The sequence below is a fragment of the Dendrobates tinctorius genome, unplaced genomic scaffold (assembly GCF_039654945.1).
Source record: "Dendrobates tinctorius isolate UK_male_01 unplaced genomic scaffold, ASM3965494v1 ptg000082l, whole genome shotgun sequence".
In the NCBI taxonomy this organism is placed as follows: Eukaryota; Metazoa; Chordata; class Amphibia; order Anura; family Dendrobatidae; genus Dendrobates; species Dendrobates tinctorius.
The window spans coordinates 23,552,892-23,568,740 of record NW_027361750.1 but is presented as its reverse complement, the minus strand read 5'-3'; the positions used below and the strand labels follow the sequence as shown (position 1 = coordinate 23,568,740).

The 15,849-nt window shown below is 51.1% G+C and overlaps 1 protein-coding gene across 1 annotated transcript in view; it reads right to left on the bottom strand.

Moving 5' to 3' along the window:
- Window positions 1–631: 631 nt before the first annotated feature.
- Window positions 632–15,849, bottom strand: part of LOC141097006 (kinesin-like protein KIF20A) — a 72,140-nt gene continuing 56,922 nt past the window's right edge. Inside the window, exons 18-19 of the mRNA XM_073583980.1 lie at window positions 1,050–1,160; window positions 632–965 (exon numbers count right to left, since the gene is read on the bottom strand). Coding sequence (XP_073440081.1) covers window positions 711–965; window positions 1,050–1,160 — 366 coding nt within the window. The 3' untranslated portion in view covers window positions 632–710. The remainder of the gene's footprint in view (window positions 966–1,049; window positions 1,161–15,849) is intronic.

Sequence of the window (15,849 nt, the reverse complement as noted above, 5' to 3'; positions counted from 1 at the left end):
TTTCCCCTTTCTTTCTCGCTCTCTGTTTTCTTTTTTCTCTCTCTGTTTTCTCTCTTCCTTAGTGCCAGTCAGTGTGCCCATAATGCCAGCCACTGTGCCCTCAGTACCAGTCAGTGTGATCAGCAGTGCTAAATGGGTGCGATTAGGTGTGGACATGGGTGTGACTAGTTGTGAAATGGGTGTGGCTGGGCATGGCCAAAATTTCCCTTCTTCAAAAGTTGGGAGGTATGATAGGGGCGGCTATGACCAGGGGGTCTGGTTGCCCAATAGAGAGCAGTTCTGCCAGGAATTCTGTAATCATGCATACAAAAGGGGACAGAGATTTGGGAGGAGTACTGTACCTAAAAGCAATAAATAGGACTGAGCTGAAATAGTGGGCACAGCTCTGACTACATGTTATATAGTCGTGTTAATCTCCTCTCACTTCTTGTAAACTACAAGTGTACAAAGATATTATATAGTCACCATGTGACTAGTGGGCCTGTGTAACTTCAAATGCCAGGGCTGAATTTTAGTCCCAGTCCGGCCCTGGTGTGAAACCAGCCTTAGGCAGCAGGAAAGCAAACCTCACCCTTGTACATTTATCATGAAAGGTGATGTGAGGAAAGGTTCCGCAAAGAAACTAAAAATATTAAAAGTTGAATTGTTTTATTTAATTACATATAACACATACATATAATACATACAAGTAGTGTAAAATAATAGACGACTCATTTACGAGCCAGCAAAAGTTTTTTCCTAGCCAGGCCAGTAGATTCCTCTGTTTTTTCCACACTTTTCATCTTTTTTGGAGTGACGCTCATGGAATTTTTAATACTAGACAACAAGCCTCTTTTGGGTTTGGGTTCCCCCACGGCAGACACAAGCTTCCTACTCTCATCCAGCTGCCCCTGAAGTTCTGCTATTGAAGCCTCCAGCTGGATCGCCCGCTCCGCCAGACTCTGGAGACCTCGGATCTCCTGGTCCTGTGAAAAGCCAGCAATTATCATTTAGGGTTTATCATCTTTAGGGTAAAGTAACAGAATAATCATGAGTAATATTAGGCACACTTTGATTGTCAAATGCTGCTTCAACATCGCATTTTCTTCAGCCAGTCGTCGTCCATTCAGATCAGCTTCATCCTTAATGTTCTGTATCTGCACCCTTAAACCAATTATGATCTGTAAAAGGGACACAAATAAAAACACATCTGAATTGGATCCTACACACATGAACTCCAAAATGCTCTGAAACAAGTAGCGTGAATATAGATATTTCTCTAACTTATGATTTTACTCATCAGTACAATCACAGTAACCACAAACTTGACCAGTTTTTTTTTTTTTTTTTTTTACTATTTTAGTCGAATAAAAAAAATCATGAACCTATAAAGTATAAAAAAAAAAAAAAAAAGTTTTATTTGATTGTGTCTCCATTTTCCAAAACCGGAACATGGTCATTTTCCAGTTGATTGAGCCCTCTCACAGCTCTTTTTTTGTGGGGTGAGAATGCGTTTATTGATACCATTTTGGGATGGATATGACATTTTGATTGTTTCTTACAGCATTGATTTGCGGTATTGTGGCAACCAAAAAAGGCATTTGAGGTTTTTTTTTACTGTTTGTGGTGTTTACCGATTGGGTTAATTTTTTTCATATTTTGATAGATCGGACTTTTCTGGAAATTGATACCACACGTGTAATTTATATATATTTTTTAAAATCATCTTTATTTTTAATGTGGGGTGATTGGAACGTGTGTTTATTTTTCATATTTAAAACTTTTCTACTTTTTGTTGCATTTGTTAGTCCCTTTAAAGGATTTTTTTCTTCGGGTCTATGCGATTTAAGCGATACCAGATTTATATTAAAAACATATATTTGGCTAATATCACTAAAAAAATACTTGTTTTTAGTTTTAAAAAGAATACCGTATATACTCGTGTATAAGCCAAGATTTTCAGCACATTTTTTGTGCTGAAAACTCCCTCCTCAGCTTATACACGAGTCATTGTTCAGAAAGCTGGCAGGGGAGGGGGGAGGAGGCGGCAGCAGTGGCACAATGACAGCTGCAGGCTTCTTCCTGTGCTGAGCGGTCATGTGGTACAGCTCATTAAGGTAATGAATATGCACGTGTCTCCACTCCCATAGGCGTGGAGCACATATTCATTACCTTAATGAGCGGTACCACGTGACTGCTCAGCACAGGAGAGGTGCCGCGCCGGGATAATGGAGATGCAGCGGCGGCACGAGGAATGCAAGTAGGACAGGGGGAGGGTGAGCCATGCATACAACGATGGGATGAGGGGTGAGCCATGCATACGACGGACTGGAGGAGCCATGCATACAAAAGGGGGAGCCACACATACCAGGACAGGACAGGGAGAGCCACACATAGCAGGACAGGGATGAAGGGACAATACATAACCGGCTTATACTCGAGTCAATAAGCTTACCCAGTTTTCTGTGGCAAAGTATGGTTTTTCATCCCCATATTTTAAGAGCTATAATTTTTCTATATTACTCCCGAACGTGTCACGTAAGGGCTTTTTTTTGCGGGCCCAGTTGACGTCTTTATTGATACCATTGTGATTTTCGGGAGGCAGAAAGAACAAAAATCAGCATTTCAGGGTCTTGTTTTGGTTATTTAATGCCGTTCACCATTTGGTAAAAGTGATAAGGCAGCTTTATTTTTCGAGACAGTACAATTACAGTGATACCAAATTTATATAATTTTTTTAATGCTTTGGCACTTTTACACCATAAAAACAAATAAGTAGGAAAAATAGCTGTTTTTGCATAGCTGTATTCTGAGAACTATAACTTTTTTTATTTTTCCGCTGATTGAGTTATATGGGGCTTATTTTTTGAGAGACGAGTCACTAGTTTTATTTACATCTTGTCTTACTAATCGCGTTTTACGGCGCTTTTTTTTCAGTGTTTTGATGAAAAAGCATAGATTTTTGCCACCTTAAAAAAATATAATAAAATTGTTTTTCACTGAAAGGGTTAACTAGTGTGACAGTTTTATAAATAAGGTTGTTCTGGTTGCGTCAATACCAGATGTGTACTTTTTATTTTTGTTTTTATATAAATATAGATATATATTGGTTTAATTTTTATTTTACAACTTTTTTACTTGGAGTCCCATAGAGGGACTAACTTATGACTCTGGTCACTGGTATAATGCATTGCGATGCACCAGCACTGCAATGCATTATACCCGTCAGTTTTACACTGACAGAAACCTCTTAAGACCTTGTTCTGGGTACAGTCTAAGCAGGCCTCTGTGGTTGACCGATCAGGAGGTGTCATGTGACATCCTGCTTTCATGGCAACCATTGGGTTCCCACAATCACTTAACTGGGGCGCCGATTGGATGCCCTCCCTCTCCCAGCAATCTGAATATTGCTATCACTATTGATTGTGGCATTTAGAGAGTTAACAATCCCGGGGCAGTGAGGGCAACGTTCCTAAAAGTGACTGCCATGTCTCGGCTATCACCTAAGCTCCACACGATTACCATGCCGTACCCTATATGTCCATTAGTGGGAATGCACCGCAAAACGAGGTATCGGTACGTCACATCAAGAAGGGGTTAAACTATAACTAGCAAGCTGCTTCTGGATGAACATGGCACTTTTTTTTTTTCTAACTGCTTCATGGTTTCCAAACCTTGAAGCAGTTAAAAGAAGTAAAAAATAAAAAAAAGAAACACTGACCATGTCTGCCTTAATGCGATCTTTGGGAGGCAGAATGAAAAAAATCAACAGCATGTGATGAATTGGTTTTATTTTTTATGCTGTTCCTTGTGTGGTATAAGTGATTAGGCGACTTTATTCATCGGGTCGGTGCGATTACTGCGATACCAGAGTTATATTGCACTTTTATGTTTGGCTGCTGTCACACACTAAAAAACACTTTTTATTGCGAAAACTAGTAAAAACAGGGATTTTTGTGAAACTCACCGTAAAATCCTTTTCTCCAAGACGCTCATTGGGGGACACAGGTACTGTGAGTGTATGCTACTGCTGCCTGGAGGCTGACACAAAGTGAAAAAAAGAGGTTAGCTCCTCCTCCTCCGTACACACCCTCGCCCTGATTGCGGGCGGAAATCAGTTTAGTGCAAAAGCAGTAGGAGAACAACAAAATCAGCCTTAATGCAGGTAACATGTCCAGAAAAAAACCACCCTAATATCAAAGAAAATGCATATTAAATAAAACAGGAGCCAACTGGCTAATAGGGTGGGACTGTGTCCCTCAATGAGCATCTCAGAGAAAAGGATTTTACGGTGAGTTTATCACAAAAATCCCTGTTTCTCCTTCACCTCATTGGGGGACACAGGTACTGTGGGACGTCCTAAAAGAGTCCCTGGGTGGGAAGTTAACTCACCGATCCAAGCTACATGCACCTCCTGTCTAAAGGTGCGTTACCGCTGCTTGGAGAATCCTTCTACCCAGGCTTGCATCCGTTGAAGCCTGATTATGGATATTGTAATGTTTGGCAAATGTGTGCAGGCTGGACCAGGTTGCTGCCTTGCAAACCTGTTCCGCCGAAGCGCCCAAGAGGCGCCTACTGCCTGAGTAGAGTGTGCTCTGATCCCTGCCGGAATTGGCACGCCTCTGATGTGGTAGGACTCCTGAATAGTCAAACGAATCCATCTGCCTATGGTCGATTTTGAGGCAGCGAGTCCCTTCCTGCCCACCTCGGGGAGCATGAACAGTGTGTCTGACTGACGAAAGGATTTTGTCCGCGCCACGTACCTCCTGAGTGCGCTCACCAGGTATAACGTATGCAGGACCTTTTCCACCCGGTGTAGCGGTGCTGGACAAACAGAGGGCAAGACAATATCCTCATTAATGTGAAACGAGGAAACGACCTTCAGCAGAAAAGGAGGGGCTGGTCTAAGAATAAACTTATCCTTATGGAAAGTGAGGAACGGGGCTCGGCAGGATAGGGCCGCCAGCTCCGTGACCCACCTGATAGACATTATAGCCACCAGGAATACCACCTTCCAGGACAGGTACAACAAAGACATCCTGTAGCGGTTCGAATGGAGCTTCCTGCAGAACACTTAGGACCAGGTTAAGGTCCCAGGCGTCCAGGGGCGCCCTATAGGGGGGTACCAAATGGGAGACTCCCTGGGTGAACATCTTCACCTGCAAATTGGTAGCAATTCTGCGCTGGAACAGGACAGATAAAGCCAATATCTGTCTCCTAAGGGAGCTTGGAGCTAGCCCTGAGTCTAGGCCAGACTGGAGAAAGGCCAAGATGTTGAGGATAGAGAATTCTAGCAGAGCACAACCACGACCTTGACACCAAGAAAAGAAAACCTTCCAGGTGTGATGGTAAATACGTGCTGAGGCCGGCTTCCTGGCGCTAACCATTGTAGCGACCACCTCACGCCCAAACCCTGCCTGGGTTAGAATCCAAGATTCAATGGACATGCCGTCAAACACAGTGCCCCTGAGCTCGGGTGGAATATCGGACCCTAGGAAAGTAGATCTGGGTGCTCTGGCAGTTGCCAAGGGACGTCGGCGAGCAGCTGCACCAGATCTGCATACCACGCTCAGCGGGGCCAGCAGAATCGCTGGAACCCCTTCTGTTTTAATCTTCTTGATGACTCTCGGGAGTGGAGGCAGCAGGGGAAATAGGTATGGGAGGCGCAACTGGTTCCATGGCAGAACCAATGCATCCACAGCGATTGCCTGCGGGTCCCTGGACTGAGCAACAAACGTGGGTAGCTTGGCATTCACTCTGGAGGCCATCAGATCCACATCCGGTGTCCCCCACCATTGGCAAATCTGTTGGAAAATCTCTGGGTGTAGAGACCCTTCCCCGGACGCAAGACCCTGCCGGCTGAGGAAGTCTGCCGCCCAGTTCTCCACGCCGGGGATGTGGACTGCCGATATCACCGTGCGATTCCTCTTGGCCCAATGAAGAATGTGCCCTACCTCGCGCATGGTTTGCATGCTGTGGGTGCCCCCTTGATGATTTATGTAAGCCACCGTCATGGCGTTGTCCGATTGAATCCGAACGGGGCGGTCTGCCAGAAGGTGGTGAAAATGTTGCAGAGCCAGCCAGATTGGTCATATCTCCAACACGTTGATCGGGAGGCGTGCCTCCTGCGGGGACCACCATCCTTGGGTCGTGTGGTGGCAAGAAACCGCTCCCCAGCCAAGGAGGCTGGCATTGGTTGTCACCACCAACCAATAATCTGGGGGAAAGGGTTTCCCCTGAAGCAGAGAGGAGCCCGTTATCCACCACCCGAGCGACTGTGACCTGAGAGGCCAACCGGCACCGGTGATCGAGCGTGAAAGGGTTCTTGTCCCAGGCTGCCAAGAGGGCATGCTGCAGGGGGCGAACGGTATCGCTTCCATTGCTGCCACCATTTTCCCTAGAATCCTCATCCCGAAGCGGGTGGTATGAGGGACTGGTTGGCAAAGTGTCCAGACTCCCTGCCGGAGAGCTAGGGCCTTGTCCTGAGGGAGAATTACCAACCCTCGGCAAGTGTCGAAGATCATCCCTAAAAAGGAAATCCTCTGGGCTGGGACAAGGGATGATTTCCTCATGTTAACCAACCACCCTAGGTGGGAAAGTGTATCTAGCGTGATGCTGACACTTTCCTCGCATGCCTGCATTGAGCAAGAGGTCATCCATGTAAGGCAAGACGACTATGCCCCGAGAGTGCAAGATGGCCATGACGACTGCCATGACCTTCGTGAATACTCTGGGGGCGGTGGCTAGCCCGAAGGGCAGCGCTATGAACTGAAAATGTAGATAGTTGATGGCAAAGCGTAGAAACCTTTGATGCGGAGGGAAAATGGGGATATGTAGATAGGCGTCCTGGATATCGATAGAGGCCAAATACCCTCCCTGCCCCATGGCCGATATGACTGAACGGAAAGACTCCATCCGGAAATGTCTGACCCTGATGCATTTGTTCAGGAACTTCAGGCCCAAAACAGGTCTGACAGTCCCATCCTTTTTGGGAACAGCGAATAGGTTGGAATAGAAACCATGAGTCTTTTCGTGTTCTGGCATAGGAATTATGACTCCGTTGCGCTGGAGCGATTCGATGGCTCCTAGTACAGCCCTTGCCCGGGTATCCACCCTGGGAAGATGGGAAAAAAACATCTTGGGGTCATCTGACAAACTTTATCTTGTATCCTGAGGACACCAGCTCTTTTAACCATGTGCCGTGCGCGACATTGAGCCAGACGTGGCGAAAACCTGAGTAGGCGGCCGCCTACCTTTCTGGTGTTGCCTGGCAAATGCCTCGAGTCATTTGGCTGAAGATCTTTGGGACCTGGATCCCCTCAACCTGGGCTGGTGCGTACGCGTTCTCCCCAGCGGGTTTTCTCTATATGAGACCTGCCGATCTCTATCCTAGTTGAGGCATCCTGAAGCGGCAGGATTGGCTGCTGTAGTCCACCCGGGGTTGTGAAAGGTCCGAAACCATGGCTGAAACTGGTGGAGAAATGTCAGTTTGACCTTTTGTTGAGGTAAAAAACCGCTTTTCCCTCCTGTGGAGTCAGAGATAAGCTGATCTAACTTCTCTCCGAATAGGCGGCCGCACTGATAAGGCAGAGAAGTCAAGGACTTCTTGGAGGTGGAATCGGCCCGCCATGTCCTTAACCATAGAGCTCTCCTAATGTAAATTGAGTTAGCGGCAGCAAGTGCTGCGCAATTGGCTGCATCCAAAGACGCATTGATTAAGTAATCCCTAGCCATAGCGATCTGATTCGCAATATGATACTTCTGCAGGTAGGTCCCTATCCTGCAAGGCTTTAATGATTCTGACCAAGAAATTCATGGCATTGGCTACCCACGTTGCTGCAAACGAGGGGGAGAGTGCTGACCCTGATGCCTCAAATACTGAACGAGCCAAGCTCTCTTTGAGACAATCCGTGGGATCCTTAATAGAAGAACCACTAGGTATGGATAACAGGGTCTTAGAGGCCAAGCGTGACACGGGTGGATCCAACATTGGGGATTTCGTCCACTTTTTACAGCGGTCCGGGGCAAACAGATACCGCGCTTCAAGGGCCTTCTGACCCAAGAAGTGTCTGTCCGGCCGTTCCCTGTGTCGCTGCACTATGTCCTCGAACTCTGGGTGAGCGCAAAACATGGATTTTTGTGAGTACTCACCGTAAAATCCTTTTCTCCGAGACGCTCATTGGGGGACACAGACTGTGGGTGTGTGCTACTGCCGTCTGGAGGCCGACACTAAGTATACAAAAAACAAGTTAGTAGGAGAACATAACAATAAATTAGCCTTAACGCAGAAAATTATATGTCTGAAAAAGGACCACCCTACATTAAATAAGGAATTATACTAATTAAATAAACAAGAGCCAACTGGCTATCAGGGAGGGTGCTGTGTCCCCCAATGAGCGTCTCGGAGAAAAGGATTTTACGGTGAGTACTCACAAAAATCCATGTTTCTCCTTCGTCTCATTGGGGGACACAGACTGTGGGACGTCCTAAAGCAGTCCCTGGGTGGGAGCAACTCACCAATCCACACCGCATGCCCACCTGTTTAAAGGTGTGCCACCGCTGCCTGGAGAATTTTCCTACCCAGGCTCGCATCTGCCGAAGCCTGAGTATGCACATTGTAATGCTTAGAGAACGTGTGCAGGCTTGACCAAGTTGCCGCCTTGCATACCTGCTCTGCCGAAGCCTGATGCCGCAGCGCCCAAGAGGCGCCCACTGCCCGAGTCCAGTGCGCCCTTATTCCAGTTGGAACCAGCGCGCCTCTAATACGGTAAGCCTCCTGGATAGTAAGGCGAATCCATCTGGCTATGGTCGACCGTGAGGCTGCGAGCCCCTTCCTGCGCCCTTCGGGGATCACAAACAACGAATCTGTCTGGCGAGAAGGTGCTGTCCTCGACACATACCTTCTGAGGGCCCTTACTAGGTCCAGCGTGTGGAGCGCCTTCTCCACTCTGTGTACCGGGGCTGGACAAAACGAAGGCAAAACAATGTCCTCATTATTATGGAACGAGGACACAACCTTCGGCAGAAACGGCGGCGGTGGTCTCAGGACTACCTTATCCTTAAAAAAAGGTCAGAAAGTGCGCTCTACAGGATAGGGCTGCCAATTCCGAGACCCGCCTAATAGAGGTTATGGCTACCAAAAACACGACCTTCCTGGTAAGGTATGGCAATTCGACTTCCTGCAGGACACCCAGAACCAAATTAAGGTCCCAGGCGTCTAAGGGAGCCCTAAAGGGGGGCACCAAATGCGAGACCCCCTGAATGAATGTCTTGACCTGCATATTGGTAGCGATCTTTCGCTGGAAAAGGACAGACAAGGCCGATATCTGTCTCCTTAGGGAACTCGGGGCTAAACCTGCGTCCAGGCCTGACTGCAGAAAAGCCAGAATGTTGGGAACCGAGAAGGACAAAGGCGCAACCCCGTGCTCTCGACACCAGAGAAAGAAAACCTTCCACGTGTTATGATAGACCCTCGCCGAGGCCGGCTTCCAGGCGCTAACCATCGTGGCCACCACCTCGGGCCTAAACCCCGCCTGGGTCAGAACCCAGGATTCAACGGCCATGCCGTCAAACACAGGGCCCCTAAGTTCGGGTGGTAGATCGGCCCCTGGGACAGTAAGTCTGGCCGTTCCGGTAGACGCCATGGCAAGTCTGCGAGGAGCTGTACTAGATCCGCGTACCAAGCTTGACGGGGCCAGTCTGGAGCCAGCAGAATTGCCGGAACCCTGTCTATCTTGATCTTCCTGATTACCCTCGGGAGAAGAGGCAGAGGAGGCAACAGGTATGGGAGCCGAAACTGGCTCCATGGAAGAACCAATGCATCCGCTGCAATTGCTCGCGGGTCCTGAGACCGGGCAACAAACCTGCCCACCTTGGCGTTCTCCCTGGAGGCCATCAGATCCACGTCCGGAGTTCCCCACCGTTGGCAAATCTGCTGGAAAATCTCGGGGTGCAGGGACCATTCTCTGGCCACGACCCCCTGCCGACTCGGGAAATCTGCTGCCCAATTTTCCACGCCTGGTATATGAACCGCTGAGATTACTGAGTGGTGCCTTTCGGCCCAACGGAGTACATGTTCTATCTCGCGCATGGCTGCCCTGCTGCGCGTGCCTCCCTGGTGATTCACGTACGCCACTGCCGTGGCGTTGTCTGACTGGACCCTGACTGGGCGACCCACTAGCCAGTGCTGAAAATGCTGCAACGCCAACCGCACTGCTCGAATCTCCAACAAGTTGATCGGCAGAAGAGTCTCCTGGGGAGACCACTGCCCCTGTGCTGTGTGATGACGAAACACTGCTCCCCAACCGAAAAGACTCGCATCGGTCGTGACCACCAACCATTGATCTGGAGGAAAGGGTTTCCCCTGAAGGAGAGAGGAGTCGCGCGTCCACCATTGAAGTGCCCGCCGGACCTGAAGGGACAACCTGCACTGATGATCCAGGGAGAACGGACTCCTGTCCCATGCTGCTAAAAGAGCATGCTGCAGGGGGCGAAGATGAAACGGCGCAAACGGAATTGCTTCTATTGCTGCTACCATCCTCCCTAGAACCCTCATCCCAAATTGAATCATGTGAGGGCCTGGCTGCTGAAGACTCTGAACTCCCTGCCGGAGCGCCTGGGCCTTGTCTTGAGGGAGAATTACCAACCCTTGGGAAGTGTCGAAAATCATCCCTAGGAATGGAATCCTCTGAGCTGGGGTAAGAGATGACTTCTTCCCATTGACTAACCATCCCAGGCGGGATAGAGTATCCAGCGTGATGCTGACATTCTCCTCGCATGCTTGAAAGGACGGCCCTTTCACTACAAGTATGGCAGCACTACTATGCCCCGAGAATGAAGAATGGCCATAACGACCGCCATCACCTTCGTGAATACCCTGGGTGCCGTGGCCAACCCGAACGGCAGAGCCACAAACTGGAAATGCCGGCCATTGATCGCAAAACAAAGGAACTTCTGATGCAGGGGAAAGATAGGGATGTGCAGGTAGGCATCCTGAACATCGATTGAGGCCAAATACTCTCCCTGCTCCATGGCCGATATCACTGACCGGAGGGATTCCATCCAAAAGTGCCTGACTCTGATGAACCTGTTTAGGAGCTTTAGGTCCAAAACCGGTCTTACTGTTCCGTCCTTCTTGCGGACCGCGAACAGGTTGGAATAAAATCCTTAGGCCTCTTCGCCCTCTGGTACCGGGACAATGACCCCGTTGCACAGAAGAATCCTGATGGCACCTAGCAACGCCTCTGCCCGGGTTTCTGATTTGGGAAGCCGGGAATGAAAAAATCTCTTTGGAGGGTGTCCGATAAACTCTATCTTGCACCTGAATGACACTAATTCCGCCACCTATGCGTCGTGTGCCACATTGACCCAGACGTGGCGAAACCTGAGCAGACGACCGCCTACTCTGCTGTCCTCGGGTACCTGATGCCTCAAGTCATTTTGCTGAGGGCCTTTGGGACCTAGCTCCCCTTGACCTGGGTGGACGGCCCCGCATCCTCCCCAGCAGGTTGGCTCTATACGTGACCTGGCGCTCTGTCTTGGTTGTGACGAGCTGGGGCAGTAGAACCGGCCGCTGTTGCCCATCCTGGGGCGCAAAATGCTCGAAAGCGCGCCTGCGGTTGACGAAAGGGCGGTCTACTCTTCTGCTGTGGGAGAAAGCTACTCTTTCCCCCTGTGGCATCTGAAATAAGCTTGTCTAGCTTCTCTCCAAAAAGCCGATTACCCTGATATGGCAGGGACATTAACGATTTTTTAGAAATCGAATCAGCCCGCCGCAGCCTTAGCCACAAGGCTCTCCTAATGGCGATAGCGTTTGCTGCCGCTAGCGCCACGCAATTAGCCACATCCAAGGATGCATTAGATAGCAAATCAGATCGCGATGGCAAGTGACTATCTCAGACACCTCTACCGGCAAGTCTCTGTCTTGCAGGACTCTATTCAAAGATTCTGACCACGACATCATGGCCTTGGCCACCCATGTTGCTGCGAATGAAGGCAAAAGCGCTGATCCCGATGCCTCATACACCGAGTGGGCTAAACCTTCTATGAGCCGATCCGTGGGGTCCTTAATGGATGAACCACTAGGCACCAACAACAACGATCTTGAGGCCAGGCGTGACACTGGGGGATCCACAATCGGAGATTCCGCCCAACTTTTACAAAACTCTGGTGCAAACAGGTACCTCGTCTCTAGCGTTTTTTGTCCTGAAAACCGCTTGTCTGGGCGTTCCCTGTGCTGCTGCACCATGTCCTCGAATTCTGGATGAGTGCTAAACACCCTATGTGGGCGCCTGGCCTTCTTAAAAGATATCTTATGCCCTGCGGTCAGGGAGACATCCTCCTCAATACCAAGAGTTTGATTGACGGCCTCAATGAGACTGTCTACCGTCTCCCGACACCCGGGGGGTATCCAGATCCAAGGATTCCTGCCTGTCCTCATCCGAACTTTGCTCGCTCCCACACAATGGTGACGGTGAGCGAGACGCCGCACTCACGGATGCCGAAGCACCGGAGGGGCCCGGAGACGCCATATGGGCTCTTTCCCTGTACGTCTCCTTAGAGAGGGTGCGGCCCCTGCAGGCCGGCGGCTCATGTGAGGTGGATGAACCTTCCCAAACCGGTGAGCCGTTGTCTCTACCCCTATCCGGGGCCTGAAGGGTCTCGATCGCCTTCGTAAGTGAAGCCATAGACCGAGACAGTGATCACGCCCATTCTGGGGGATCCGACCCCCTGGGCTCCGTTGGAGGGGAGGGCTCCTGGGCACGTTCGGAACTACAGGCCTCACATATTTTAATAGTCTGCGCTCGCGGGAACACAGCCCCACAGGAAACGCATGCGGTATAAAAGGAAAGTGTGTTTCTTCCCCTTTCCAGACATACTTGCGGAAAAACACGGCTAGAAAATTTTTTTTTTTTTTATATCATACAGGGGTATGAGGAGAAGGAGGACAACCTGCCCTAGTGTGGCCAAGACGGGGTCGCACTTACCCGGGCTCTTGCTGTCTCCCTGCTGCTGCTGCTCGCTCCCAGCTGCTAGTCTCCCTGGGTAGGCTGCGATGCTTCCTGACCGCGGCCTACCCCATCCTGAAGCCGGGGCCTCCATTTTATCCAGCGCCCGCCCAGTACCCGAGAGCGGCGCTTGATCTGATGTCGCGTCGGGGGCGGGGGCCGGATCTGACGTCACATTGGGGGGCGGGCCCTCCCCCTGCGGCCTAGGCCGAAGCCGCGGGCTAAATTTAGGCACTGCCCACCCGCCGGTGCCGGGGGGCGGGCCTCCCCCGCGGCCTAGGCCAAAGCCGCAGGCTAAATTTGAGCCCCGCCCGCCGGAGCTGGCGCCCTATATTGGCGCCTCACCTACCCCACGTGCTCCTTCCCCAGCCTGGCCACTGCAGAGAGACGTGGCAGGCTGACCAGGAAGGAAGGAGGGGAAAACGACCGCCGAGGATCTGCCCTCCTGCTCTGCCCGCAGGCAGGAGAGGGGAGCCGGCTCCAGCATCTGGAATGTTCGTGGCAGCCCTGGCCTGGAACCTCCCGCTGCCCAGGAGCCCTTCTTACCCTGAGGTAACCCATCTTCGGACGGTGCAGGCACCCTAGCTCCGTCTGCCTTGTCTGGGCGAGGAGAGGGACCGTCCGCCACCACGCAGTACCGCCGCCTAGCGTTGGTGTAGCAGTGGGGCCGCACAGACTAGTCTTGTGCCTCTGTGCAAGCCCATGGTTTCGCTACCTAGGGGTGGACAGGGCTAAGTCTGGCATATTGTCCCATGTCGCAGGAGAGGGAACGTGGAGGGACACTTGCACGTGGTCGCCCGTTGATGGTTTGGGGAAATCGGATCCTTTCAATAGGATGCGTTGCCCCTGTCATATCTTCTCAAAATAAAAAAGAAAAAATAGATGTCTGGGGAAAAGTCCCAGAGATGTCCCTCGGTGCAGGAAAGGATACGCGGAGGCGATACTCGCGCGTGCTCGCCCGTTGATGTTTGGGGGAGATCGGACCCTTTCAATAGGGTCCGTCGCCCCTGTCTCCTCTTCATAGCAAGAAAATGTTAAAAAAAAATAAATAAATAGTCTGGAGAGACCCAGACTGCGTGTGCCTCCATCAGACACTAAGCAAAAAACTGGTTTCCGCCCGCTATCGGGGCGAGGGTGTATGCGGCGGAGGAGGAACTAACTTGTTTTTTGTATACTTCGTGTCGGCCTCCAGACGGCAGTAGCACACACCCACAGTCTCTGTGTCCCCCAATGAGACAAAGGAGAAATACTCTATGCTGTCGCTTAACTTGCTTAAATGCCACCTTATGACCTGAAGCCAAGGTGGAATCATCCTCAATTCCTAAAGTCTGGTTGACACCTTCGATAAGGCTGTCCACTGTTTCACGAGACCCCGGAATATTCAAAATCTGAGGTTTGCTCACCATCGACCACTGGTGACAGGGAGCGAGAAGCGGAGCTCAAGGATGCTGAGGCACCGGATGGACCTGGAGACGCCGTGTGGGTTCGTTTCCCCCGAGTCTGCCTGGAGTGAGAGTGGCCCCTGCAGGCTGGAGGCTCCTGTGAGGTGGAGGACCCCTCTAAGACAGGGGCAGGGACAGTGGCTCGCCTATCTGAGGCGCGAAGGGACTCAATTGCTCTCGTAAGCGATGCCATGGCCTGTGACAGTGATAGGTTCCACTCCGGGGGGTCTGGAACACTGGTCCCGGTCGCGGGGGAGGACTCCTGGGCGCGTTCAGACTCGCTTGCTCTGCACCTGCTGAAAAGCTGCCCGACAAGAGATGCATGCAGCGTATAGAAACGTGTGCGTCTTTGCTTTTCCGGACATGCTGAGTCTGCCAGGCATCAGAACTGCAGACCGCTGGGAGGGGGGGGGGGGGAGCACCTCACTTTTCCCTGTAGCATGGCCTCACGGGCAAAACTTACCCCAGTCCTGTGCCCCCGTCGGCCGAAGAAGAGTTCTGGGGGTGGTACTTCCAGTTTGCGGCCTAGCGCTGGTCCGAAGCCGGGGGCTCAATTTTTACGGCGCCTGCCCAGACCCGAAAGGCGGGCCGCCGGAAATGGCGCAAGGAAGGGAGGCGGGACTTCCGCCCGCAGCCTAGCTTCGGCCGAAGCCGCGGGCTCGATTTACAATGCATGCCTGTGACGGAGGGGCGGACCCACCTCCCACAGAGTCCCAGACTGAGGCTTCCTGGCTGGACATGCTGACCGCCGCGCCGACCTCCGATGAGCAGGCTAAGGGCTCCAGCCCTGTGGTCGCTGCAGGAGCCCTCCCCGGCCATCCTCTTCCATGATGAATCTTCAGCTTCCCAGCTCAGGTAAATGGGAGGGGGCCACATATAGGACAGTGCAGGCACCCTAGCTCTGTCTTTCCCTCCTGGGGCGAGGAGAGGGACCGTCCGCCACCTTGCAGCACCGCAGTCTAGCATTGGTGGAACAGTGGGGCCGCACGGACTATGCTTGTGCCTCTGTACAACCCATGGTTTCAATACCTAGTTGCGGGAGAGGATACGTGGAGGTGACACTCGCCCGTTGTTGGATGGGGAAATCGGACCCTTTCAATAGGGTCTGTTGCCCCTGTCATCTTCATGGGGGAAAAAAAAAGTGAAGAAAAAACACAGACGTGTGCCTCCAACGGACACTAATCAAAAATTGATATCCGCCCGCAATCGGGGCGAGGGTGTATACGGCGGAGGAGTAGCTATCCTCTTTTTTTCACTTAGTGTCAACCTCCAGGCAGCAGTAGCATACACCCACAGTACCTGTATCCCCCAATGAGGCGAAGGAGAAAAAACACCATGGTTACTTACCGGTAGCCGGTTTTTCCAGAACCTATGACAGCACACCTGAGATGGAACATTGCTGCCCTGATGAAGTGGCCAGG